This window comes from Mustela erminea, chromosome 13 (genome assembly GCF_009829155.1).
Source record: "Mustela erminea isolate mMusErm1 chromosome 13, mMusErm1.Pri, whole genome shotgun sequence".
Lineage (NCBI taxonomy): Eukaryota > Metazoa > Chordata > Mammalia > Carnivora > Mustelidae > Mustela > Mustela erminea.
In genome coordinates, this window is record NC_045626.1 from 62,687,327 (window position 1) to 62,714,014 (window position 26,688).

At 47.3% G+C, this 26,688-nt stretch overlaps 1 protein-coding gene across 2 annotated transcripts in view; it reads right to left on the reverse strand.

Moving 5' to 3' along the window:
* The window catches only part of CDC45 (cell division cycle 45), a 33,647-nt gene that overhangs the window by 4,029 nt on the left and 2,930 nt on the right, over nucleotides 1–26,688 (reverse strand). For both annotated transcript variants that reach the window (XM_032311077.1, XM_032311078.1), the window contains exons 5-17: nucleotides 25,694–25,840; nucleotides 18,890–18,945; nucleotides 17,462–17,510; nucleotides 16,074–16,135; nucleotides 14,159–14,209; nucleotides 12,652–12,771; nucleotides 11,151–11,282; nucleotides 10,801–10,899; nucleotides 10,042–10,203; nucleotides 4,352–4,490; nucleotides 4,185–4,268; nucleotides 2,720–2,838; nucleotides 161–237 (exon numbers count right to left, since the gene is read on the reverse strand). In XM_032311077.1, coding sequence (XP_032166968.1) covers nucleotides 161–237; nucleotides 2,720–2,838; nucleotides 4,185–4,268; nucleotides 4,352–4,490; nucleotides 10,042–10,203; nucleotides 10,801–10,899; nucleotides 11,151–11,282; nucleotides 12,652–12,771; nucleotides 14,159–14,209; nucleotides 16,074–16,135; nucleotides 17,462–17,510; nucleotides 18,890–18,945; nucleotides 25,694–25,840 — 1,297 coding nt within the window. The remainder of the gene's footprint in view (nucleotides 1–160; nucleotides 238–2,719; nucleotides 2,839–4,184; nucleotides 4,269–4,351; nucleotides 4,491–10,041; nucleotides 10,204–10,800; nucleotides 10,900–11,150; nucleotides 11,283–12,651; nucleotides 12,772–14,158; nucleotides 14,210–16,073; nucleotides 16,136–17,461; nucleotides 17,511–18,889; nucleotides 18,946–25,693; nucleotides 25,841–26,688) is intronic.

Genomic DNA, 26,688 nt, shown 5'->3' on the forward strand with positions numbered 1-26,688 from the left:
TGCGCATCCCAGAGCTCCCTGAGCCGCCTGAAGCAGCCAGGCCCAGGGCTGCCTCCAGGAAAGCGAGAGTGGTGCTGACATGGTATTTCTGTCAATGCCAGCTTCCCTGATTCAAGGCCAGCACTGACCTTGTAAGGGCCCCAGTTCCCCAGACTCTTACCTGAGAGGTCGAAATGGTTGTGTAGCGTCCGGGAGTTGGTGCTCTCTGCTGCCTTCTCAAACGCCCGCCCAAAAAAGCTGTAGACACATAAGAGGGATGTTGGGGGCCCTCCCACTGTGAGGAACCTTCCTAAATTGCTGGGACAGACAACAGAAGTTGGCCCAGACTCCTCCCTGGCCACCAGTTCTGCCTGTTGGGCTGCTGAGTGCAAAGGTGTGGGGCAGGGAGCCGGCCAGGAGCACACACCCACCCAGGGGGTGCTCAGGCCTGTGCAGGCAGTAAGGGCTGGCCATGGAGGAAGAGCATCATGGGGAAAGGACTCTTGCGCTGGCTGTGGTCAGGGAGGATGGGCAGAGGAGGGGCATGGGCTCCCAGCCCCCACAGTCCCCACAGTAGCCCTTACATGGGACTGGGCACAGCAGGCAGAGCTAACCACTGACTGGCACAGCCACGTAGAGCAACAAATCGATGGCTAGATAGAGGACGCAGGTGGCCATGGTGGCCCGTGGGGGAAGGGCTTGCTGGCTGCCTTGAGAACCCAGCCCAAGAGCCCCTGGCCAGCTCCGCCTGGTGTGACTATGAATCCAAGACCCACGGCATGGCTTTGGAAAGCAGCCCAGCAACATGCAAGTACTTATCTTAAAAAAGTCCATTGTCTCTCCCAACTTGCTACTAAATGGCCTTTGCAGACACAGAAGGAGGTCAAAGCTCACAAGAGCAGGGCTAGGGCTGATCCGGATCCAAGATCAGTGTCTTCCACAGCAGAGGCCAGGAAGAGCTAACTGGGAAAACTGAGAGGCACAGGACACTGAGTGGTCCTTGGCTGCCCAAGCCACCGCTCCAGGGAGCTGGATGGGGGTGTCTTGCTGCCAGCTGTCAGTATCTTACCAAGGTCACCTCTTGGGATGTGCTGGGGAGCACCAGGCCTGGGGTACTGACTCTGCCAGGGACACAAAGACCCCCAAGGATGGTGACATTAGCCCCTGGGATAAGTCACAAGGCCACAGAGCATGAAGGGAGCCGCAGGGAAAACCAGGGAACCCCCAGGGTCCAGCCTGTAGGTCAAAACCAGGTGTGGATAAGAGGGGGGCAGGAGAAAACCTGACCTTGCTACAGAAGGATGCAAAGAACCTAGGCCAGCAGATGTAGGGGAAACATTGAGAAGACAGTGAGAAAAGCTTCTCAAAAGCGCAAGAAGATGAGCCTACGCATTCACAAACCCACCGGTATGTTGTCTATAACAAAAAGTCGGAAATAGCCTGAACGTCCAATAGGCGATGACATGTAAACTGTCATCCACTTAACAGGCTTCCTATGGTTAGAAATCACTTTTGTAAAAATGTGCACAGAGGGCTGATGCTTGGCGAGAAAACAAAACAGAACTACACCACTGACGGAAATCCAAAATGTTTCCTAGATGCTAAATAAAGAAAAGGCTGAGGGAGGACAAGCAGCCACAACCCCACGGTCTGAGTGACTAAGCTGTTGTGTTAGCTTCTGCTGGGGCTGGAGCTGGACCCTCTACCCGCCACCCAAACCATCGGGGGGCACAAGTGACTCAGCTTCCAGCGGGGTAGCAAACTCTGGCAGGCAGGTCGTCTGGGGGTGCACATCCCCCACACACCACTAAACAGTTTCTCGTATTCCAGCTCTTATAACTGAACTTTTAAATGTGTTTGGCAGGGATGCCTGGGTGCCTCTGTCAGTTGAGTGTCTGCCTTCGGCTCAGGTCATGACCCCAGGGTCCTGGGATTGAGTCCCACATCAGGCTCCCTGCTCAGCGGGGAGCCTGCTTCTCCCACTCCCTATATGCCTCCTCCAGTTTGTACTGTCTCTCTCTCTCTCACACTCACTCACTCTGTGTCTCAAATAAATAAATAGAATCTTTAAAAAATAAAAAATTTTTTTAAAAATGTGTTCAGCAAATGCCTGGATTTGGGATTCACTGAGCAATGAATCTGACTCACCCAGGTGGTGGGGCTAGGGATGGGAGACACTGCCCAGCTCTCCTCAAGGGTTAGTGTGAGGCCCAAACAACACTCTTGGTGAATGATCATTCATGAGGGTTTTGAAGGCGTTGCACAGAGCTGTTCTCGAGGAACTTTGCCCGTGTAGCCTAATTTCTAGCCTAATTACTGAAAACCTCTCAGATTTTCAGTATAAGCTGCTCCTCAGAGAAAAGGGTTGAGGACCAGAGAGGGTTGGGGTTCCTACCCACATCCACACAGAGCTGGGACACCTAATCACACCTCACTGTAGGTGTGTAGCCTCTCCTGGGGGTGGTCTGACGTTGGTCCTCCTCCGGGAGCCAGACACCGCTGCCTAGGAGGGAGGCCTTGAACAAACTAGAAGCATTCCAAAGTCCAGTCAAGGGGTAAGGTAGAAGTTCAATGGCTAACTCTGCAGCCCACATAGCTAAACCCCCAAGTCCTGCCACATGATGGAAGAGGCTGTCCTCACTTTGGCATTGAGGGCAAAGATCCCCAAACTCCACAGAGCCCACAGGCCAGTGACACCCCTGGGGCTCCCAATGCCCAAGAGATGCAAAACCCAGCTCACTTCTTTCTGTCAGAGCCGTCGGTCTCTGGGGGGATGCCCACCACAGTCACAGTGCCCTGCTCCACACTTAGGGGTGCAGCCATCACCAAGGGCAGCAGCTTGCAACGCCGGTTCTTTGTCTGTGGAGGCAAAGTGCACCCTTAATCACGGCCTCACAGAGCGATCACTCCACTCAGCACCTAGGAGCCCTAACAGGGTCAGCCACACGCTCCCCAAAAGCCTCCAGGGGCTTTCTCTCATCAGAGAGTCTCAAGTTCCCATGCAGCCACCTCCAGGCTTTGACACCCTGTTCCCTGCATTCTTCTGTGACAACACCCCTTGGCGGTTCCCTCCCTCATCTCCTTTAGGTCCTGACCCAGTTGTCACCTCCTCCCAGAGGCCTTCCCCAACCAACCTCCCTCTCATCCTGCTTCAGCTTGTCTATGGTGTGTGCCACCATCTGACACTGCACAAAATCTTTCCTCATTTGTCCCCTCTGCTGGCATGTATACTCCCTTGACACGGAGACTCAAGTGTTTCCTTCACTGCTATACCCACTGCACTCACATGCTACAACAAAGGTGACCCGTTATCCTGGTCTGTGCAGGACTGAAGAGGCATCCCAGGGCATGAACCAGGATAGTTGGTCATCCTATGACATCAGAGCCTGGGTGGTGGGGGTTGCTCAAGAAATGTCTGAGGGGTGGCAGGGTGGGGTTAAGCATCTGCCTTTAGCTCAGGTCATGATCCCGGAGTCCTGGAATCAGCCCTGTGTCTGGCTCCCTGCTCAGCATGCAGTCTGCTTCTACCTCAGCTCCTCCCTGCCGCTCATGCTCTCTCTCTCAAATAAAGAAATAAATAACACCTTAAAAAAAAAGTTTGATAAGTGATGCGTCCTGTGGGAAAATTCGTCCATTTTCCAGATGAGGAAACTGAGGCTCAGAGATCAAATAACTGACCTCGTGTCACCCAACTGGTAAAGGAGGAGGCTGAGATTTGAACAGAGCCTAGAGGACTCTCGAGCTCGTGTTTTGTCCCTAGTCCATCTTTTGTCATCATTTGATTGTCTTCACATAATCATCAGCTAATTGTTTTAGAGGTCAGTTCAGCCATAGGAGATGTCAACCTCCTATTAAACATTTTGTTTAAAGTAGCCCCCAGCATAAACCCTCACCCAGGAAGCGGAGTGAGGCTCTGATGTTAGCTGGGCCGGGGGAGAGGGGTGTCCCTGGCCAAGAAAGGAAGGATGTTAGGCCATACAGAAGATGGAACCGCACATGGGAAAGGGAAAGCCAGGCCAGAAAACAAACTTTTGCTGGGAAGTGAGTCTGTGCTACTGCCAACTTCATCTTTCCTTGATCTGGCAGAGCTGAACATAGCCCTAGCCCCACACCCTCCGCGAGGTCCCTTTGTACTTGTCCCGGGGACAGGGAGGTCAAGAGCTCTGAGTCTCTACCTTCTGGCATCCATCCACCCAGCTCCTCACCGAAAACACGAAGGACTTGAGCAGGTGTCTGCTGAGCAGGGTCAGGGATGCCGGTTTGGAAAACAGCGCAATGTTCGGAGTGCCCTGCACGGGGAGGACACAGAGACAGTCAGAGTGGGCTGTTGGTAGGCATGTGCTGGGACCCATCTGTCCTTGGGAAGCCTGACCTCCATGAGGGAGCAGTAGAGGAAAGGCCCCTGGGAGATGACAAGATTGGTGCAAAGGCAGCTGGCAATGGTCTGCTGCGTGGCTTGCAGCTGCTTCTTGGCAAGTTCCAGGCCATGGTAGAGCTTGTCCAGGTTACTCCTATAACAGGGCAGACACACAACTTAGGCACAGAGTCACAAACAGAACACTTGGTTCCTAAGAGTGTGGGTGGGGATGAATTTCACTCTTTTCCTCCTGCCTTCCCTAGCATATGAAAGGAAGGATTAGGGGTGCCTGGATGGCTTAGTATCTGACTCTTGGTTTTGGTTGTGAGACTGAGCCCCACACTGGGCTCCATGCTGGGCATGAAGCCTGCTGAAGATTTTCTCTGCTTCTCCCTCTGCCCAACCACCCCCCCCAGCCCCACTCATGTTCTCTCTCTAGAAAGAAAGAAAAAGGAAGGAAGGAAGGAAGGAAAGAAGGATTAAAACATGTATAAACCCACAGTGACCAATATAAAAGGTGGGAAGGGGTTCTTGGCATCAGAAGACAGGAAACTGAAAGCCAACAGAGGGAAGACACTGTTCAGGAGGTTCTGGAAAGCCCGGAAGACTTTGACAGAGGTGGGGCTAGGGTAAGGGCTAAATGGAGGACCAGTGCCCCACCACCTGATGGGTGGATTTTTATCTTTCCCAGAAAGGAGGGTTCTTCTCTAAATACATTAAAATGAACTCTCTGTGGAGAAGTGTATCCAGAAGTTAAGAGCCCCAAAGTGTCATAATGACACCCTACCCACCAAGATGAAGCAATGCCTTGTAGCCAGCAGGCTATGCCAAAGACCAGGGGCCTCACCAGGCTTCTACACCCACCCTCTTGAAAGTGAGGACCAACAGATATTTCAGAAATGTCTGTGCCCTAAATAAATGACTCTAGATGAAACACATAATTTGGAAAACAAAAGAAAACTTAAAACGAACTCTAATTAATATCTTCAAAGAGACTGGGCAACAAATAAATTCAAAAATCACTAACAGGATGCCATGAAAAAGGAGCAATCAGAAACTGGAAGTATTTGTGGAAAGTAAAATGACTGCAAAAAAAATTAAAAATTCACTCAAAGACTAGAGAATACAGTCAAGAAGCTTCCTTCACATTGATAACAAGACAGACATGGAAAACATAAGGCACAAGTGAGAGGCAGAGCATTGTTCCAGGAAGCCAGGAAAGAACGAATTAAATGTATGTGATGTATGTATGTGTGGGAGGAGTAGTAAAGAAATAGTACAAAAACATTCCTAAGCTGAAAGATCCAGGACTTTGGATGGAAAGGGCTCGCCTGAGAACCCAGTACAATCCATGAAGCAAGATCCATCTTAGGCACGTCATGATGAAATCACAGAACACTGAAAAGAAAAGAAAAAAATCCCTCAAGCTTCTTTTGGTGGGATGGGAATGCATTTACAAAGAAACAAGAACCAAGATGGTTCAGATTTCAATTAGCAATACTTCCTGCTAGAAGGAAGGGAGCAATGGAATTCACATTCACCTGGAAATTACCTTCAGCATTGAATTGTAAATAAGCTACACCAGGTACCAGAGGAGGGAAGAATGAAGATATTGTCAGATATGCAAGAACTAGAACGCTTACTGCACATGTGCTGTCTTTAAAAAGTTACTTGAGAATTGTGTTCTCAAATGAAAGAGTGAAAAAACCAAAGATAAGGATCCTAAGAAACACTGGCTCTAACCCACAGCACGGTCAAGGGCCAACAGTAGTGGCAGCAAACAGCAGGCCTAGAGAGCTGCAGGTCCAGGCTGATATCAGAAGACAGAACCCCAGGCCTTCCTGGACAAAAAGGATTCAGGGAATATCTCCTGGAAGGAGAGCTGGGGGAAACGGGATATAGAAAAGAAAGCAATTAAAATCTCCAGGAAAAACAAAGAGCAGTACCAGAAAGTACTATAATCACTGCATGAGGGACTCTGTTATATTTTATTAGCACAATGAAGTAATACTGTTGATTTTCATCGTCTAGAATCTACCTATAGCCAAGGGTGAGATAACTTGCATTCTATTCTGTAACCCAAGATTAAGTGTTATTAACCCTGAAAATGTAAAAGTATAAATTTTACAAAGCGAAAGTTATGGGGAAAGAGAAAAGTAAGAATGCTAATATCCTCTTCTTACAAAGTAGGGAGACAAGAGACAATGGTGATAGAACAAGATGTAGGCGTGTTACAGTTACAAAGGAGCTACAAATAGTGGCATAACTGTACCCACAGGAGGGGAAAGGAGCGCAAAAGAGGAATAAATGTCCTCTCATAGCAAGAAGTCAGTAGACAATGTCTAAAAATGCTCCATCAACTCTGGGATGAGGACAGTAACAGTTTATACTACGGTTATGGCATTTCCTCAAATTTCTAGATAAACATAGGTAGAGCAACCACTCTGTAAACTAAAAATCTAGGACTCTCACAACAAAACAAGAGGATAAAGGAACACTACAGATCTCAAAATAAATATAAGCAGGGGGAATAGACCATTAACTGGCCACAAGACTGTTGTATTGCTGGAGTCAGTGTGGGAGGGAGCAGGGAAGTGGCAGGACCTAAGAATAATGAAAATTCCAGGCAACTGGGGAATAGCAGGCCAAAGCAAGAGTTTTGCCCTGTCCAAGAACAGGTGAGTGCAAGGAGCTGTGGTGAAGTTCAATGGGCTATGGTAGAGACTAGGGGGGCCAGAGTGAGCTAGCTCCGGAGTCAGAGCTGCTTTCCACATGAGGAGAAAGTGCTGAGAATGGAATCAAAATTGAGTAAGACAGAGACAATATAAAAAGAGAAAAAGGAGGTATAGATAAAAATGCACAGGGATAGAAATGGAAGTTCGAGGAGCTAGATTGGAAAGGAGGAAGTAAACCATTTTGTGCAGATTTTGTGCAGATAACAAAATCTTGTATATATGAAATCCTAAGGAATACACTAAAACACCATTAGAGCTATTACACAAATTCAATAACGTTGCAGGGTACGAGATCAATCTGCAAAGATCAACTGTATTTCTATGTAATAGAAATGACCAGGCAAAAATTAAGACAGCAAGTTCGTTTACAATAGCATCAAAAAGAATAAAATATTTAAGAATAAATTTAACACAGAAGTACAAGAAGAATTCATTCTCTGAAAACTACAAAACATCGTTGAGAGAAATTAACAAGGATCTGAGTTAATGGGAAAATATTCCATGTTCATGGACTAGAAGACTTAATATTGTTAATATAGCAGTACTCCTCAAATTTATCTATAGTTTCAATGCAATCTGACTTCTTTGCAGAAATTAACAAGCTGATCCTAAAATGCATATGGAAATTCAAGGAACACAGATTAATCAAAACTTACTATAAAGTGATAGTAATCAAAACAGTGTGGTATTACCACAAGGGTAGATATACTGATTGATGGCACAGAATTGAGAGTCTGGAAATAAATTCCCACACTTACAATTTTCAACATGGTGCCAAAATGATTCCATGGCGGAAAGAAGTCTTTTCAACAAATGGTGTTAGAACAATTTGGATGGCCACATGCGAAAGAATTAAGTTGAATCCGTTCCTTGCACCCGTCACAAAAATATACCTCAACTGAATCATATCTAATGTAAAGGCCCAAATTATAAAACTCTTAAATGGTTTCTTAGATATGACCTCAAAATCGTAAGAAACAAAAGAATAAACATAACTTGAACATGATTAAGATTAAAAGCGTGGGCTTCGAAGAACAGCATCAACAAAGTTGAAAAGATAACCCACAGGATGGGAGGAACTATTTGCAAATCATAGGTTCAAAAAGGGATTTGTATTTAGAATATGTGAAGCAATTCTTATAACTCAGTAATAAAAAGACAACTCAATTTAAAAACGGACAAAGGGCTTGAAAAGACAATTCTCCAAATGAGTCCTACAAATGGCCAATAAGTACCTGAAAAGCTACTTAACATCATTAGCCATGAGGGAAACACAGATGAAAACCACAAGATCTCACTTTACAGCACTTCATACCACTTCACACCAGGATGGCTATCAGTGAAAAAAAAATGACAATAACAAGTGTTGTCAAGGATCTGGAGAAATTCAAACTCTCATACACCGTTGAAGGGAATGTAAAATGATGCAGTTACTTTGGAAAACAGTCTCGCTATTATTCAAAAGCTTAAACAGACTCATGATATGACCCAGCAATTAAGCATATGCCCAAGAGCAGTGAAAATAAATGTCCACACAATGTATCTATGTGTATTTCTGGCAGCAGTATTCTTAACAGTCAAAAGGTAGAAATTATCAGATGTCTGTCAACTGATCAAATGATGAATGAAATATGGTATATCCGGATAAGAGTCTTATTTGCAGTAAAAAGGAAAGAAATTCCTTCATATTATAACATGGATGAACCTTGAGAACATTAGTCTGAGGGAAAGGAGCCTCAAATTTATGATTATAAAGGACCATGTATTGTCCATTTATATTCCATTTATATGAAATATCCAAAATAGGAAATCTGTTAAGACAGAAAGTTGATATGTGGTTGCCTGGGGCTGGGAGAGATGGAGGATTTAGGAGGAGACGGCTAAGGGGAACAGGGTTTTTTTCTGAGACAATGAAAATGTTCTAAAGTTAGGTAGTGGTGGTATTTCACAACTCTGTAAACATACTAAAAGCCATTGAACTGAACACTTTAAATGGGCGAATTATATAGTGCATGAATTATAGCTCAGTAAAGCTGCTTTTAAAAAGTATGTTAGATAACAGGGCCAGGAAACCTCAGAAAGCAGACCCTTACATTTTTTTAACACTGCACAAAAGCAACAGAAGTGGCAGTTCTCTCATGTTAGAAAAGCTGTCTGAATCATGCCTCTTCTGAAAAAGTCAAGGAAGTGAAATTCACACAATAAAACGAGCAACAGACAAGGACCGAGGTCAAATCCTCTCAAAGTTACTATCAGAAAAAAGGAGCAGAACAGCATCCCTATCGACAATGAAAGTGCTCTAGAAAGATATGCTCCCAAAAGGTCAATATTGTATTTTTCAAAGCAAGCTAAGAGATGTTAAAAAAAAATAAAATAAGACATCTCAGGAAATGAGATAAGAGAAAATCAGAAATAAAAGGAAAATAACTGATGAATGAAAATCATAAAAATCACAAGATTGGGGGTGCCTGGGTGGCTCAGTGGGTTAAGCCTCTGCCTTTGGCTCAGGTCATGATCTCAGGGTCCTGGGATGGAGACCCGCATCCGGCTCTCTGCTCAGCAGGGAGCCTGCTTCCTCCCCCTTCTCTCCCTCTGCCTGCTTCTCTGCCTACTTGTGATCTCTGTCTGTCAAATAAATAAATAAAATCTTTAAAAAAAAAATCACAAGATTGAATAAATACCACAAATAATGTCTGAAGAGGGAAAAGAAGGTGAAAACAAAATTTTTTTTTAAATCAAAAGGAAGGAGATTAAAAGGATTCAAGAGGAAATGACACATATTGTAGATGGGAAATGTATCACATGCACTCCTAGTTCTGGTAGACTGTGATTCAGTTTCTGCAGAACATAGTCACCACCACACCCTGGGGTCCCTGTGACCTGCCTCCCTGAAGAGTGTTAGGTTGAGGGCCAGAGGTGGCCTGTAGGGAGAGTGGAGGGGGGACAGTGCCCCACAGTCACACCCACTACCTGGAGAGACTGTCCAGAGCCTGGATGAAGTTATCTGTCCCCGAGCTGTCCTTCTCGGGGCTCTCCATCAGCGACATGGTGGCAAAGACCACATCACTGGCCAGGAACTTATGCTTGAAGCCAAAGTGAATGCTGAAAGTCTGCACGCGCATGTCCTTCATCCTGCAGTGGGAGAAAGCAACACGGCTGTCATCCCTGTGTGCGTGCGGGAGTACTGAGTTGTGGGTGAGCTCTCACTGCCAGGCCAGGCCAGCAGATGTACTACTGACCCTCCCTGGCCTCTGCTAATGCTCATGGCAAGACCATTCTGGTCCTGGAATGCAGGGGGTCAGAAGACCTGATGTCCCAGTCCTGTAACCCAGGGCGCTGAGTGCCTTGTCCAAAGCTATTTCACTGGTTGGGGGGCAGAGCCCGGATGTGTGTGGCCCCCTCCTACATCCAAGGTTGCTAGGAGTAGCCACAGAACTCTCTAGGCAGAGCTTGCCTGAACTTGGCCCCAGTGGGCCCTTCCCAGGGCTATTTCCTGTGTTCAGTGAGGGCTAGACCAGGTCAAACTAGAGCTCTGTACCTTGGCCCCAGGATTTAAGGACCTGGACTTCTCTAGCTCTGGACCTACTTTTAACCCAAAGAGAACTCAAAACTCTGGGAAAGGCTAAACAGGTCACACTCATATTGTGCCATCGTGCTTTTGCATTATCTTAGGAATGTGGTTACAGTTGAAGCCTGAAGGAAAGTTAATACAGAAAAACATGTGTTTACCCAAATTTATTTGCAGACTCTTCGATCATCTCCCGCAAATTCTCCTTCAAGGAGATGTCCATGGATTGGAACTTCTGCTTCACCTGTTTCAAGGGGAGGCTGGAAAGATGATGAACATTGGTCATATAAGTGACTTGGCTTCAGACGGGAGATCATTAGACATCAGAGGACAGAAAGCACCCTGTGAGGAGTCCCAGAACGTGCAAACAAGGGATGATATTCGGATGATATCCAGGTGAGGTGCTTCCGGTAGAAACAGGCAGGCTCTGGATGTTGGTCACAATGAAAGGGAGAGAACTTTCCCTTGAGGGCTGAGGGAAGGGGGCCTCTGGGCCAAGCTGGTCACTCACCCCACGTCAGCGAGGAACTCCTGGAGCCGCTTCTGCCCGTGCACAGACCAGAGCTTGAACCTGGCTGCGGTGTAGCACGTGTTACACAGGCTGTCATGAAGGGACCAGTGCTGGTAGAGCGCCAGGCGGAGGCTGGGGCAGTCAAGGAGGCTGTGGCTTTGGCTGCACATGGCCCCACCCATCCTGGGAGAGCCTGTCCGCACAGCCTGTTGCTACATGGGCAACTTGGCGCTCTTTGAACTTCTTGGCTTAGCCTGACCCATACAGAGGGTGTGTAAGGGGGTGGGCACACACCATTATCACCCTTGAACTGACAGGGAAACTGAGGCATGGGGCTTCTGACAGTCTGTGTCCTGTGGTGACAGAGAGAGTCCTTGTGGCCACACAGGGCATCCAGGCTGTCATCCCATCTGCTCCCTGTGCTACACCTAGCTCGGGCCTCCCCCACACCTGTCTCTCTGCTGGGACCCCCATTCTCACCCTTCTTCTTACACATGCTCTTTACTGCTGGTGGGGCTGTGAGAGTGTGTGTAAGGACGATCCTATCTGCCCGCACACCTCTCGTACCCTCCTCCAAGGGCCTCAGCAGGATGCCAGTCATGTTGACGCTCTGACGTATGCCAACGCACATGTCCCTAGAGGCCTGGCCTCTGTGGGCATGTGGTGGGCTCTGTCCCCTGTGCTGCCCCTCCTGATGGCTGGGCCCTGATCCCCAGACGTCATATGTCAGGTCCTGGAGGGCTCCCCTTCCTGGGATCTCTGCTGCCTCACATCTGGCCCCTCTTCCTAGACATGTTCTGACCACCTCCTACTTGACCTGTCTAGACCCATGTTTATTGGTCCCCATCCATTGCAGTAGGCACAGGGCAGCATCATTCCTGCCATCATCACCCACCACCGAAGCAGCTAGGCTCCCAGCCACACCTTGTACCTGTGGCTGCCACAGTCTGTCTCTCCACAACCAGCAGCCCAGGGACCTCTGAAGCACAAAGAACTGAACTCCCCAAGCCCCTCAAACTCCCACTGCCCTAGGCCCTCTGACCTTCAGACCCCACCCATCTTTCCAGCCCCTTCCTCAGGCTCACCTCAGGGTCTTTGCATGGCCACAGCCCTGGTCCAGGTTATCCTCCATCCCATGGAGTATGGCTTGGCAAGAGTCTGTGCTCATTGCTAAACCACCCATGCTGCACAGGTGGGCCCTGCAAGGCACCTGTCCACACACACCAGGCCAACAATAAACCCTAAAGAAATAGATGATGCTGCCAAACACAGTACTGGCTGGCATTTCAGAGCCAAAGTTACCCAGAAGCACGAGGACAGTGTCCTCTCCCCTGTCCCTGGTGCTCTGCCTGGCCTGGAGAGCACACTAGGGCCCCTCTCTCCTGGCAGCACAATCCACACTTGCCACTCCGCAGCCCCAACCACACCACCCACAGGCTGGGCCCACAGATGTGACACAACCAGCGGTGTGGAGCTGAACGAGCCTGAGCTGCAAGGATACTCATACTCGAAGGAGATCCGTGTACAGTCCACAGAAAGGGCGTTCTCCTCGTCCTCATTCCGGTGGTTGTGCCGGGACACGTGGCGCTGCAGGACGCCGACGTCGGTCACGTACTTCATCCTGGAAAGAAAGCCCCGCCAGCCGCCTGGGTGGGCGCCTTCCTCTCACACACGGCCAGGCCACGCGGCTTCCCTTCTTCCTTCTTCCCTCGGGAAGCACCCCCCCGCCCCAGGCTCAGGCGCTGGCCCACCACACGGGCTGTTCCAGCCAGCACTGATGGAGCTCCGCCACCACTGCGGAGAAGCCAAGTGTGGCTCCAGCACCAGGGCCTGGCGGCCGTGGCTGTGAGGAGGCTGGGAGAGGAGGTGTGCTCTGGCTGGGCCCCTGTCCCCCTTCCACTCTCCTCTGGGTGGCGGCTGTCCGGCCCTTTCTTTTTTGAGACCTCCTGAGGGTGGGCACGGTGAGAGGCCACAATCCCATCCACCAACCACAGTCAAGTGGACGGACACATAGTGTCAGTAATCCCAGCAGAGGGTGTGGATCCCACACAGGAAGTGCTCCTGAGCACAGCAGGGGAGGGCAGACCCCAGTCCAGGTCCCTCTGCTGGTGGCCACTGAGCAGGACACTGACAGCAGAGCCTCACCAGAGGGGCTGCCACAGGTAAGGGACAGTACCTGGAAGTGCACATGCCCCATGCCATCCTGAACACAAAAAAGAGGGAGCAAGGCCCAGCAAGGTGTCCAGGCTTATGAGACTCAGAACCCTCCTGGTCCCTGGGCTATACTGCAGGACTCTGGTGGGCAGAGTGGGGTGGGAGGCAGGAAAAGGGGGCACAGGGATCTCTGCAAAATGCATAAGGGGTCCAGTATGCACAAAAGCTGTGCCACCTGATAGGCAAGGGTGCCCTTGGACAAGGTTAGGGTATGGGACTCTGTTGATTCCCTTGGAGCTCCCATTTGATGGCCACCAGAATGGGGATGAGAGTGGGTGCCAGTACCCCATGCCTCCCTGGTGTCTACATTCTGGGGTAGCCCTTTAGCTCTCCATCAGGAGGGATGGGGAGCACCAAAGCTTGCCCACCGAGAGGCAAAAGAGGACTCGGCTCCATGCCAGTCCTCCTGGCAGTCCTTGCCAGCCTTCTCCATGTCTTTGAGATCACATCCACCCTTCCTGGCAGGATTCTTGGGGCCCTCACCTCCTCCTCCCAGCTCCCCACTACAAGGACATGTGGAGAGCAGGGAGACTGAGCTCCCTCCCTCACCTCTGGCTCCATCTGCTGGGCTCCCCAAGGGTGGACAGAGCATCCACACCAGGTCACACACCACTCCACCACAGGTCCTAGTCCTAAGCCCTTCTTCAGTGAGGAGGATCCAGGCCCAAGGCCCACTCCCTCCTCCATAGGGCTCTGCCACCCAACTTCCCACTGCCACATGGGGCTGCAACCAGGCCAGGCCCAAGGCCACAGCACAGGCCAACCTCAGACAGTCTGAGGGAGCACATCCTTACTGGGTGATCTTGTCTTGTACCCACTGGTCTGTTAGTCCAACGATGGCCCACCTGGAAGAGAAGAGGGCAACAAAGCTCACAGAAGCGTCCTGCCAACATGGCCTGGCCCGGGTCCACCATCAGACAGGCAGTATCTCCGCTGCAGGGTAGAAAGGTTATGGGGCCAACTCAGAGCTCCTGGCCCAGTGTAACTGCCGTGGGAACTTTGGGGACCCAGGAGAAAGATCTCCCAGGGCAAGGATGGCAGGCCTGACACTGTCTCTGTGTCCTGGCTGACCCCACCACTCTCTACTCTCATCCTGCTGGAGTGGGACTACAGCAGACACCGCATTCAGGTGCTAGTGGATCCTGGAGCATCGTTCCCCCTCCTAGCCCCTTGTGCCACCCGCCCCCTATGCAATATACCCTGTAGGATAGCAGACCCTCAACACGCCCATGTCTCCCTGTCTTAAAACGGTGGGACATGGAGCAATAGCATTTAGGCCTCTTAGGAGCCTTCCAAAGTCCTGTCTCTTAGCTCATCTTTTGTGGATGAGATGATCACGGAGACCCAGTTGGCCTGACCTCCCCAGGGTTGTGCCCAGCCCCTGGCAAGAGGGACAAGGACCTCAGGTGTGTACCCTCGGTCAGTCTCCAGGCTGCATCCTTCAACACCCTCCTCTGGGGTGAGAGCCGAGAATAGCCAGAGATGCTGGGTATAGGTAAGGCAGAGGACGCCCTGGAAGGTTCACCTGGGGGGAGGGTATTTGAGCACCCTATCTCAGTACAGCAAGCATCTCTTCAGAAGGTCTTCTTCAAAAAAAGGCCACCCTGCTATGTCTTCCCTGATCTACCCTTCCTCCTTCCAACCGTTCCACACATGCATTTCATTGTCCTTGTGCTGTTTCTGGAGTTTTCTGAAGGCATTTCACAGGGCCACATTCTGACATCAGTGCTCCGCTGGGATGCTTGTCCTGAGTGGGCTGTCAAGGGTACTTCTGAGTATACAGCAGGTGCTCAACAAAGGCTCCACAGTATTGACATGGCAGTCACACACTGTGGCTACAAGGCAAGGTGGAGGGCTCCCACCTGACCTTGCTGCAGGATCTCTTGATTTACAAGCTGGCCCCTGTGCCAAGGTATGGGATTGTCAGGCCACACCATGGACGAGGACCTGAGGCAAAGAGAACTGAGCAATGTGTCTGTGGATTACAGCTGGTCACCAGCTCAGGGTGCTGACACAGCAACTCTGGGCTTCAGTGTGGCCAGTGCCTTGGTCCTGCCCCAGCCCTTGGCTGTCCTAAAACCCTGATTCAGCAAAGACCATTATAGTCCCCACTATGGGCTCAGGGCCAGGAAGGGCCTCCCCCCTTCATCTCATGGAGGAGAAAACCAGGACCCGAGCAGAGGGCTGAGGGGGGTGGAGCAGACCAGATCCAGACTTTCTTTGCTCAGACTCTGGGTTTAGTTTCTAAACCAGCCTAAGTTGTGTTGAGCACTCATGCTTATGGCCTGCGTCGCAAACTCAGAGGTGGGCTAATCGGTATTCCTGTGCTGGATTCCACTGCACATTAGGGATGCAAACATGTCTAGCAAGGCGTGTTTTGTTCAAATTCCATGCTCCTTCTGTTACAAATTGACCAGGCATCAAAGCTGAATGATAGGTTGGGAAAGGCAGAGCTGTAGTCAGGCCCCACCCTCGACTCTCTGCATCCAACAGTGTCCCCTCCATTTCCCCCAGAATTTTATAGGCAGGCAAGAGTCTCAGGAAGAAAAGCAGGTCTATGAAAATTCCCGGAAAGGGGCTGTGTCTGATATTCCTGGTGGGAAATCCCACAGAGATGTCTTCCTCCAGACCCTGTTCTCACTGTGGGAGGACAGCTGCTTGGAGAGAAGGAAGCCCCACACAGCACTGATCTTGGTGGGGCCTACCTACCACAGCATATCGTTCAAGTCTTTGGACATCATCCACGCCAAGTCGAACATCACCATGGCTGACTGCAAGAAAAAAAGAAGGCTGAGATCTAAGGCAGCTGTGCTCAAAAGAAGGGTACACATTGGGGCTGGGCTGCACACCTGGGCCAGACCTGAGCTATCTAGGGTCCCAGCCAAGCCCCTGAAGATTGAAGGTCTTCCCAGCTAGGGAAGGAAGCGTGGGTGGATTCTTGGTCAAACTGAGGGAAGAAGACAGTAACTCAAGTGACTTATTACGGGGGGTCCTCTGTTAATTCACCATTCCTGCGGTGCACACTTTGTCATGCAAAGGAAAAGATCTGGGTACAGCTTCGTGCTGGGCCTCTACACATCTCACTGGTGCCTTGGTGATACCCAGGGAGGCACTGAAGCCCCCATGGGTTGGGGCCCATGTCCACATGCTCTTCCCGGAAAGCTGGCGGCCTTAAACACACACACACACACTACCAGGAAGGCTGGGTGAGGCAGGGCCTTTGTTACCGTTACTTGGACGTTAAAGAGGGAGGGTGCCTCAGGACCTCTGTGGGGAGCTCTTTCTAACAGGGCTGTCTGCAGACAGAAGCATCTGCTCCCTGTGAGCAGAGTCTGGGTTTTGTTGGGAGACAACAAGAGGCATCAGTGTCCAACCAGAAGACTTTGAAGTCCCATTAGCTGTGACACTGGGCTGCCCACCAGAATTTCCAAGGGAATGGTTCACACATGTGAAAGGAGCCAGCCCTCTGCCTCCCAACCCACCTCACTCACTGCTTAGAATTTTCCATGTCTTTGGGCAGAGCCAAAAGGACAAAAGATGATCCTTCAAAGGACAATGGGTCCTTGACAGGAAAAGGGATACTAGAAATATGGTGTTCAGAGTTCAAGGTCTCAGGGCCATATGCTAAAACTGAACACAAGATATTTTACTGGAAACTTATTTTCGAGGGCTCCTTAAAGCCCTGGGCTCTGCTCTACACTTCCAGAGTCAACACAGTATGTTTTCCACGTGAAATTCTGTTCCGTAACATACACCATAATATGCAATTCTCTGAAATTCTTGAGGCCTCTGAAATTCTCAAGGTTTCTCTTCTTAGAGACTGAAACAGACTTGTTCTGTATTTTTGATGATGAACACAAATAAAAGCAGCTGTCCTAGGGGCACCTATTAGTGTGCAGGACCAACCTAAGAACTGCCTCAGAAATGAAGGCAGTACTCTTCCTTTTATGGAGAAGAAGCTTAAGCCTCAGAGGGGCTGCCCCAGGTTCAAACCAGGCTTTTGTGGCTTTAAAGCCTATGCTCATTCATCCTCATGTTTTAGGACACTGAGCCCTAGAATCAGAACTCTATGCTGAAGTACACCCATCCATACATACCGACGTCCCATGATATTCATACTGTTCGTAGTCAAAGAGGATATCTCTTCTGTAACGACATAAAATGCAGGCCCTCAGCAGGAAGCAGTGCAAGGAAGACCAACACTTGGAAAATGCTGAAACTTGACAGTATTCGGAGAAACACTGATTAAGTCAGCCACTTACGGACCCTTTCACAGGGTATACATGTACAGGACAGGGAAGGGAGTGACGTTGACAGAAAAGGCTTGTGGCAACAAAAAATGTAAAATGGCATAGACTAGTCCCAGAATCCCACTTCTAAGAAATTACCCTCACACAACAGTTCAAAGGAACAAGCAAACAGCACCGTGTGCCCAAGGCTGTTCATCGTCTCCCTACTTGTTGTGGCAAAATACTGGAAGTAACCTCCGGTTCAAAAAAGAAGGGGACTGGCCAAGTTAAGTACAGTCCATGTTATAAAAGCTGCTTGGAACTATCGAAACTGGTTATATTAAGTGAAAAAATGCAAAATGGTGTGCATATTATGATCATATAAAATATGCACAAGTATGGAAGATTGACCCAAAGTCAGAAACTCTTCCGATCAGTGAATAGGATTCTATTCATTCTTCTTTCCTTATGGTTTTTCCACAATGGTTTTTCAATGTCCTTCCACGAGGGGGTGGCTGAGAACAATACTTGTTTACAAATCAAGGATTGGGTCTAGCAAAGAATTCTCAGCTCAACAGCACGCCTACACAGTCACCTCGAGCTATACACACCTTTCCAGGTTTTGTTTTGTTTTGTTTTTTTTTTAGAGCATTTCACTTTTTTTTTTTTTCAAGATTTTATTTATTCATTTGAAAAAGAGTGAGCAGGAGGGAGAGGCAGAGAGAATCTGAAGCAGACTCCACACCGAGTGCAGAGCCCAATATGGCGCTTGATCCATGACTGCGAGATCATGACCTGAGCTGAAACCAAGAGATGGCTGCTGAACTGACTGAGCTGCCCCTGTGTCCCTAGAGCCCTTCACTTTTTAAAATTGATAATATGGAGAGGAATTAGAAATAATTCTGTTTCCTTTGCACACCCTTTTATTCTATGGAAACCTTTACACAATTAGCATCTATCTTGTTTAGAAAGAACTTAACAAATAAAAGTACATCTGGAAAACTACAAAAATAAAAGACAAGGGGCTGTTGCCCCTAACAGCATGTATCTGAGAGACCTCTGGGCCCAGTCCTGCCACTCGTGAGACTACAGGGTGATATGGAGGAGACCCAGAGCTCTTCTCCAATGCAGGGGCCACATGCTCACTCCTGGAGCCACCGACCCAGAATTTCTAAATTAAATGAACTGCTCTCAAGTGGGAAAAAAAAAATGTATCCAGGCCCCATGGAAAACACAAGTATTCCACAGAGATTACGGGTTCCGTGGCACAGCATACTGCTTCAAATGTATACTCACCTCTGGGCCTCCCACTCTCTTCGCTGCCTCCTCTTCATGGTTCGTGCCACTATCTCCTGATGCGGGGACAAAGAGAACAAAGGGCTGAACAAAGAAGCCAGGAATTTATCCCTGTAGCCCAAGAAGGTTCTGATGAGGCACAAGCCACCAGGCATGGGCCCCCATCCCCCAGAGGGAAAACATGGGTCATTCATTCCCATGTCCTGAGTTCAGGCTGGTCCTGGAGGAGAGAGAAACTGAGATGGGGAATAGCCAGGACTCCTCTGGCCCACTGGCACTGAGGATACCAGATTGTGGACAGGAGCAGATGCTTCTCCAGTGCCTGGTCCTGCTACACTGGCCATGCGCTCCGTCGGTCCATTCCAGCCTTCAATTCTCCCCACCACTGTGTGATCCAGGATAAGTACATCGCCAGTTCATACTGGCTTCCCCACCAGATTAATAAGCACTAATGTTTCCTATATCCTTCCACGTGCCAGCCACTCTTCTAATTTGATAGACGTGACCCCTTCAGTTCCTACAGCAAAGGCATGAGGTAGCGTGGCAGGTTTATAAATCTATGGTCCCAAGGCTCCTGCTTCCAGAAAGATGGAAATTTTCCATCTAATTTTCCCTATATATCTGAAATGTAAATATATCTGAAAACCCTGTCAATATACATAGAAAGCAAACAAAAGACTCTGAAAGGTGGAGAGGAAGGCCAATAAGCTGGGGGTCCTAGGACCTGAGGAGTGAGGTACAGATGAGTTCCCCAGGTTTTCGTATGGGCTTATATATCCTAGACTTGAAGCTGAAGAAGCCGGCAATCTGGAAACACCAACAGGCACAGAGGAAAAAGTCCCAACAAAAGCCAAGGAATCAGAGGAGCAGCCTCTAAAGACAGAAGGCTTTGAGATAATAACCAGCCCACTCAAGCCACCACACCAAAAACACTGTGGCCCCACCCTTATCCAGCCAGCAAAGATCAAGTGGGAGCCTAGACTGCCACCCTGATAAACATCTCCCACCTGTAACACCTCCACCTTTCACTTGCAACACCTCCCAACATGCTCACTGCAGTGGTATCAGAGGAGGCCAAATAGTGAGCCTGGACCTTCCTTACCCAGTGGTAACAAAGAGCAACTCCTCTCATGGCTAATAGAGGTTAAGTGGGAAACCTTGAAATTCTACCTCCACCTGGCTATAAAGGGATCATGCTGCCCGCCCCCTGCTTTGCCAGTGTGCTGTCAGAGAAAGCAGATAAAATGGAACGCTTAAATAAGACCCAGAATCTCAAAATGTAATATAAAAACATCCAGGTTTCATGTGAAAAGCACTCATCACACTAGGAACCAGGAATATCTCAAACTGAGCACACGAAAAAAGAAACCCATAAATGCCAACACCAAAATGACAAAGATGTTAGAAGTATCTGACAAAGATTTTAAAGCAGCCACCACAAAACTTCTTTAATGGGCAATTAGAAACATAGTTGAAACGCATGAAAAAAAAAAAAAAAACAACCCAGGAAGCTTTTACGAATAAGTAGAAAAATAGAGAAGAATCAAAGAGAAATTTATAACTGCAAAGTATAATAACTGAAATAGAAACTCAGTGGTTGGGCTCAAGAGCAGAATGGAGAAACAGAGGAAAGAACCAGCGGGTACAATGATAAAAATTATCCCGTCTGATCAAGAGAGGAAAACAGACTGGAAGAACAAACCAACAGAACCTCACTAACATGGGAACCTACAACAAAAGACCTATCCTTCATGTCATTGGTGTCCTGGAAGGAGAGGAGAAAAAGGATTGGCTGAAAACCCACTTGAAGAAATAATGGCTGAAAAATGAAGAAATATGGCTCAAAATTTGGCAAGAGACATAAACCTACAGATTTAAGAAGCTGACTGAGTCCCGATAGGTTAAACCCAAAGAAATCCACACCAAGACCCATTGTAATTAAACTTCTGACCATTAGAGCCCCCAATTTTTTTTTTTTTAAATCTCACAAACAACAAAAGGAAAGTGACATTTTACCTATAGGATAAAACAGTTTGAATGGCAGCAGATTTCTCACCAGAAACCACGGAGGCTGGAAGAAGGAGCATAACTTTCAAGTGCTGACAGAAAAGAACTGCTAACCCCGAATCCCACACAGAGTGAAAATATCTTTCAGGAACGAAGAGAAAAAAATTAAGAAAGTCTCAGAAAAAGGAAAACTAAGAGAATTTACTGCCAGCAGATTGCCTCTAAAAAAAAAAAGAAAAAAATATATGGTTAAGGGCGTTTCTATAAACAGAAGAAAATGAGAAAAGAAAAAACCCTGGGATGTCAGGATGGAAGAAAGAACATGCTGAGTAGAAACTAGATAAATACAATAGGCTTCCCTTATCCACTTGAGTTTTATAATCATGCTCTGTCGCTGAAGCAAAATTTATCCCACTGGGACAGCCCATGTGGATCTAAATGTACACAGAGGCTGTTTTTTTTTAGAAACTTACATTATAAATAGAGGAAAGTAAGGGAAGCAAAGAAATCTAAGATTTCTACATTTATAGCCTGTTTTCTCTAAATCTCTTTGAGTATGCACCTTTATAAATAAAAATACTTCTGAGAATATATCTTGGATATAAGTGTATTTACAAATCATGAGGATTTAATTACATTTGAAGTATTCTCAAAAGTGTTTGGGTGCCTGGGTGGCTCAGTTGGTTAAGCATCTGCCTTAGGCTCAGGTCATGATCTCAGGGTCCTGGGATGGAGCCCCACACTGGGCTCTCTTCTCTGTGAGGAGACTGCTTCCCCCTCTCACTCTCCCTTTGCTCTCTCTCTCTCTCAAATAAATTTAAAAAATCCTTTAAAAAAAGTGTTAATTTTTATTAAAATCAGGTACGTAGGCCTAAACTTGAAAGAGAGCAAATACAAATTTAGAGCAGCAAGAAAAATACTCCATGAACAAGTGATAAATATAGAAAATTGGACTGGTTTCCAATGTCATTCAAAATAAAACAAAAAAAAAGAGATGGGATCCCAGTTTAGGTTAAAAGATGATTAAAGAGAATAGTTAGTTACAACTGTGTCAACTCTGGCTGGATGATTCAGACACAAAAACAGCTATAAAATCTACTTTTGGAGGGGCGCCTGGGTGGCTCAGTGGGTTAAGCCTCTGCCTTCAGCTCAGGTCATGATCCCAGGGTCCTGGGATCGAGCCCCACATCGGGCTCTCTGCTAGGTGGGGAGCCTGCTTCCTCCTCTCTCTCTGCCTGTCTCTCTGCCTACTTGTGATCTGTCAAATCAATCAATAAATAAAATCTTTAAAAAAAAAAATCTACTTTGGGGGCAATTAAAGAAATTGGAATATGGGTTGAATAGATGACATTACTAATTTCTTATGTATGATGATGGTACTGTGTTTATAGAAGAGAATGTTCTTAGGAGATGAATATGGAAGTATTTGTCAGGGAACATCATGGTGTCCACAACTCATTCTCAAATGAACTGGGGGGGGAAAAAGCATATGTAGAAAGGCGGCAAACTGGAAAAAAAGGAAAATGTGAAAAATTGCTGAATCCAGATGAAAGGTATATGGGTATTCATTGTACTATCTTTTTAACTGTTGTACACATTAGAAAAATATCAAAACAAAAACTTTGGAAAACAGTATGGAGGTTCCTCAAAAGTTAAAAATAGAGCCACCCTACGACCCAGGAACTGCTCTACTGGGTATTTATTCAAAGGATACAGACACAGTGATTCAAAGGTGCATGTGCACCCCAATGCTTACAGCAGCAATGTCTACAGCAGCCATAATGTGCAAAGAGCCCAGATGTCCATCAACAGATAAATGGATAAAGATGATGTGATATATATATATATATATATAAAATACACAATGGAATTATTATTCAAAAATGAAATCTTGCCATTTTGCAATGACATGGATGGAACTAGAGGGCATAATGCTAAGCGAAATGAGTGAAAGACAAATGCCATACAAGTTCATTCATATGTGGAATTTAAGAAATAAAACAGATGAACATAGGAGAAAGAAAGAAAAAATAAAATAAGATGAAAGTAGAGTGGAAAACAAACCATAAGAGACATGGATATCTAGGAAATAAACTGAGGTTTGCTGGAGGGGAGGTGGGTGGGGGCTGGGTAACTGGGTGATGGGCATTAAGGAGGGCACTTGAAGCAATGAACACTGGGTGTTATATGCAAATGATGAATCACTAAATTCTACCCCTGAAACTAATAATACAGTATATGTTCACTAAATTGAATTTAAATAAAGAATTAAAAAAACACTAAAATTATAAAACTTCTAAAAGAAATAAAAAAGCCAGTGGAAAATTATGTATATAATTATGAGTATCATAGAAAGCATTCACAAACTCAGATTCCAAATAGATGCCCTAAGAAAGTTAATGGAAGTTCTGATGGGTTCTGACATTAGGAACCATCGACACTCTCTTTAACGCCAAAGCCACTGGTCAGTTCTGCTTGCCTATCCCCCCCACAGAGCCCTTGTATCTGTGGACATGCTACACTAATGCTGGAAGATCCTAGGGATTTCCCTGGCTCCTTCCTTCCTCATTCAGGTCAAGTGTCCATGTCCACCTTCATGAAAGCTGCCCATTCCCTGTCCAGCCCCTTATCTTATTTTAGTTTTCCTCAAGCAACACAGCTCTCCCCTGGAAACCATCCTTGAACTATGTTCATTTATACATTCCATATGTCTCCCCCACTACAAAGGAAGCTTTGTGAAGACAGGAATTTGTTCTCCCCAGGGACCCTAGAGCCTAACCGATATCTGGCACATATTAGGTGTTGATATACTTGTTAGTCAGGATGTAGAATTCCAAGATTTTAATCTGCAGAACGTGAATGTTCCCAGGGAACAATCCCACCAGATACTGATAAGTGGGGCCCGATGGAAAGCAACTCATTAACAGAGAAAAGAATGCTATAAATAAAGGAGCATCAGATCACAAAAGAAGAGCTCTTAGAAATCAAAGCCTAGAAGATGAAGACCATAAGTTGGCCAGAGAGTGAAACAGAAAAAGAGTTGATCAAGAGGAAAGAGAATCAGAATGTGCCTGAGGTCCCTGATCAGACCACCCAAAACTCTACAGAAGGGACTGGTCAAAGGCGGGGAAGGCAAGGAGAAAACATTCCTACCTTTGCAGAACATGCCCCCTAGATGGACAGAATGTCCTGAATGTCCCCAAAATGGCTCAAAAGAGCTCTGCTCAAGCACCTTATTAGGAAGTGTCAGGCCAAGGATGAAGGGAAGAGCCCAAAACATTTCAGACGCAAGTTTCAGCATGCACACCAAGGATTGGGAGCCAAAAGGCCTCAGCTTCTTCCATAACACTTGAAAACTAGAATAAAACATGGCCCAAGGCACCTGGGTGGCTCAGTGGGTTAAAGCCTCTGCCTTCGGCTCAGGTCATGATCTCAATGTCCTGGCATCGAGCCCCACATCAGGCTCTAGGCTCAGCAGGGAGCCTGCCTCCCTCCCCCGCCCCCACTCTGCCTGCTGCTCTGCCTACTTGTGATCTCTCTCTCTCTCTCTCTGTCAAATAAATAAATAATATCTTTGGGGCACCTGGGTGGTCAGGTGCTCAGGTCATGATCTCAGGGTCCTGGGATCAAGTCCCGCATCGGGCTCTCTGCTCAGCAGGGAGCCTGCTTCCCTCTCTCTCTCTCTGCCTGCCTGCCTTTCTGTCTACTGTGATCTCTCTCTGTCAAATAAATAAATAAAATCTTTAAGAAAAAATAAAAAAATAATATCTTTAAAAAAAATAAAATAAAACATGGCTGTTAAAGGAAAACATTCCTGTTAAAGGAATAATCACCTGCCATCTTTAATTTCCCAGGTAGCAGAAGCCACCATATTGGGTAGGCGACTTCTGTTGGCCAGGCCCCAGATCAGGTAAGCACCCCGGACCCAAAAGTCATGAGGCTCAAACTACTCTTATCTTTGCATGCAAGAGGCTTACCCTGGAGTGACCACTGGGGACTGAACCTAGCTGAGAGCTACAGACCCATGCTGTTCTTCATGGTGACTGCAGAGAGCAAGTCTTGAGAAAATGAGGGAGTTGATGTTTATGCTATTTATTGTTTTTCTTTATCACTTTTTTGGTAGATTTTATTTTTTATTGAGAGAGAAAGCAAGGGGAGGAGCAGAGTGGAAGGAGAGGGAGAGAGAATCTTGAGCAGACTCTGCATTGCATGTGGAGCCCGACATGGGTCTTGACCTCAAGACCCTGAGGTCATGACCTGAGCCAAAACCAAGAGTAGAGCGCTTAACTGGCTGAGCCACCAAGCCACCCCTCTGTATCACTTTTTTAAAAAGTATGTTCTCTGGGCGCCTGGGTGGCTCAGTGGGTTAAGCCGCTGCCTTCGGCTCAGGTCATGATCTCAGGGTCCTGGGATCGAGTCCCGCATCGGGCTCTTTGCTCAGCAGGGAGCCTGCTTCCTCCTCTCTCTCTCTGCCTGCCTCTCTGCCTACTTGTAATCTCTCTCTGTCAAATAAATAAATAAATCTTTAAAAAAAAAAAAAGTATGTTCTCTAAGTGAAGAGCTGAGCCATTCTAAGTTTCATCTCACTGATGAAATTCTACTGTAAGGACAAGGATGTCAAAGGTCAGAGAAGTTCAGTAACCTGCCTGAGGCCACATAGACAGGGGATGGCAGAGCTCAGGGTCAAGACCCATGCCTGCTGAGTCCCAGATAACTTTGGGCCCCACAGGCTCCAGTCTGACCTCTGACCTATGGGAATAACAAGTTCCTCAAAACTATGGGAAGTTCCAAACTCACCTCTTCCAACCGTGTGCGCTTCTCAGAAGGCTCTGACCCATTGTCACTTTCACTTCCTGAATGTTCTTCATCCTCTTCTTCATCCCTAAAGATATCATCATAGGCAGGAACTTCAAGGTCATCATCTTGTTTAATGAGTAGTTTGATCTAAGGTTAAAACAAAAAGCAATCAAGGCTCTCCTCTCTCATTGACAGAAAATTCTCCATCACATGTTTTTCTCCTGGAGAATCTTATTTCCCAATGAGCTGACTCGTTCAGTTTTCTGCACAAAGAGTCCCCTGTTTGAGAGAAGAATTTCCGACTTCTCAAGCATTTTCCTGTTTTCATTTCCACTCCCCAAGGCACTGGAGTTGTACCACACAATAAGAGAAAATTCCAAAGATTTAAAACTATCCCCAGTCATTGAAGTCTGAGAAAAAAGCTCCCTCTTACGCCACACACTAAGCAAACAAAATGAATATCCTCCAACTTGGACTCTGATGGAAAACCTGAAGATGTGTGACACTTCGGTGCATACAACTGCTCCCTCTAGAAGCAGGGCCAAGCTGATTTTGCTTCGAGAGAGAACTTCAGGGCCAACCGTTTGATAACAAGGCTGGGGATTGGGGAGGGTCAACTCAGAGAATGGTTAGGTGGCCACCCTGTGCCAGGCTCCATGCTTGTTGCTGGGGCTCAAAGAGGAAGCACAGCATGGCCATTTTAGGCTAATAGTGGCCTCTTACGTTATCGTCTTCTGGTCCTCACACCACCCTTTGGCTGGACAGAGAAAGTGCTAGCCCCACTTGTAGGGCTAATGCCTCTAGATACTTTTATTCAGTGAGGTCAGCTGGGCCTGAGCTCGGAGGGCAGGCTCAGTGCAAACTTCTGATCCCTACACTTCAAAGGTGAAGTGAATTCCAAAATGCATTCTGAGCGCCTCCAAGGCTTAGGCGCCATGTTTCTCACCAGAGAAAAGCAAAACCAGGTTCTTGCCCCTCAGGCTGTTCCAACTCCT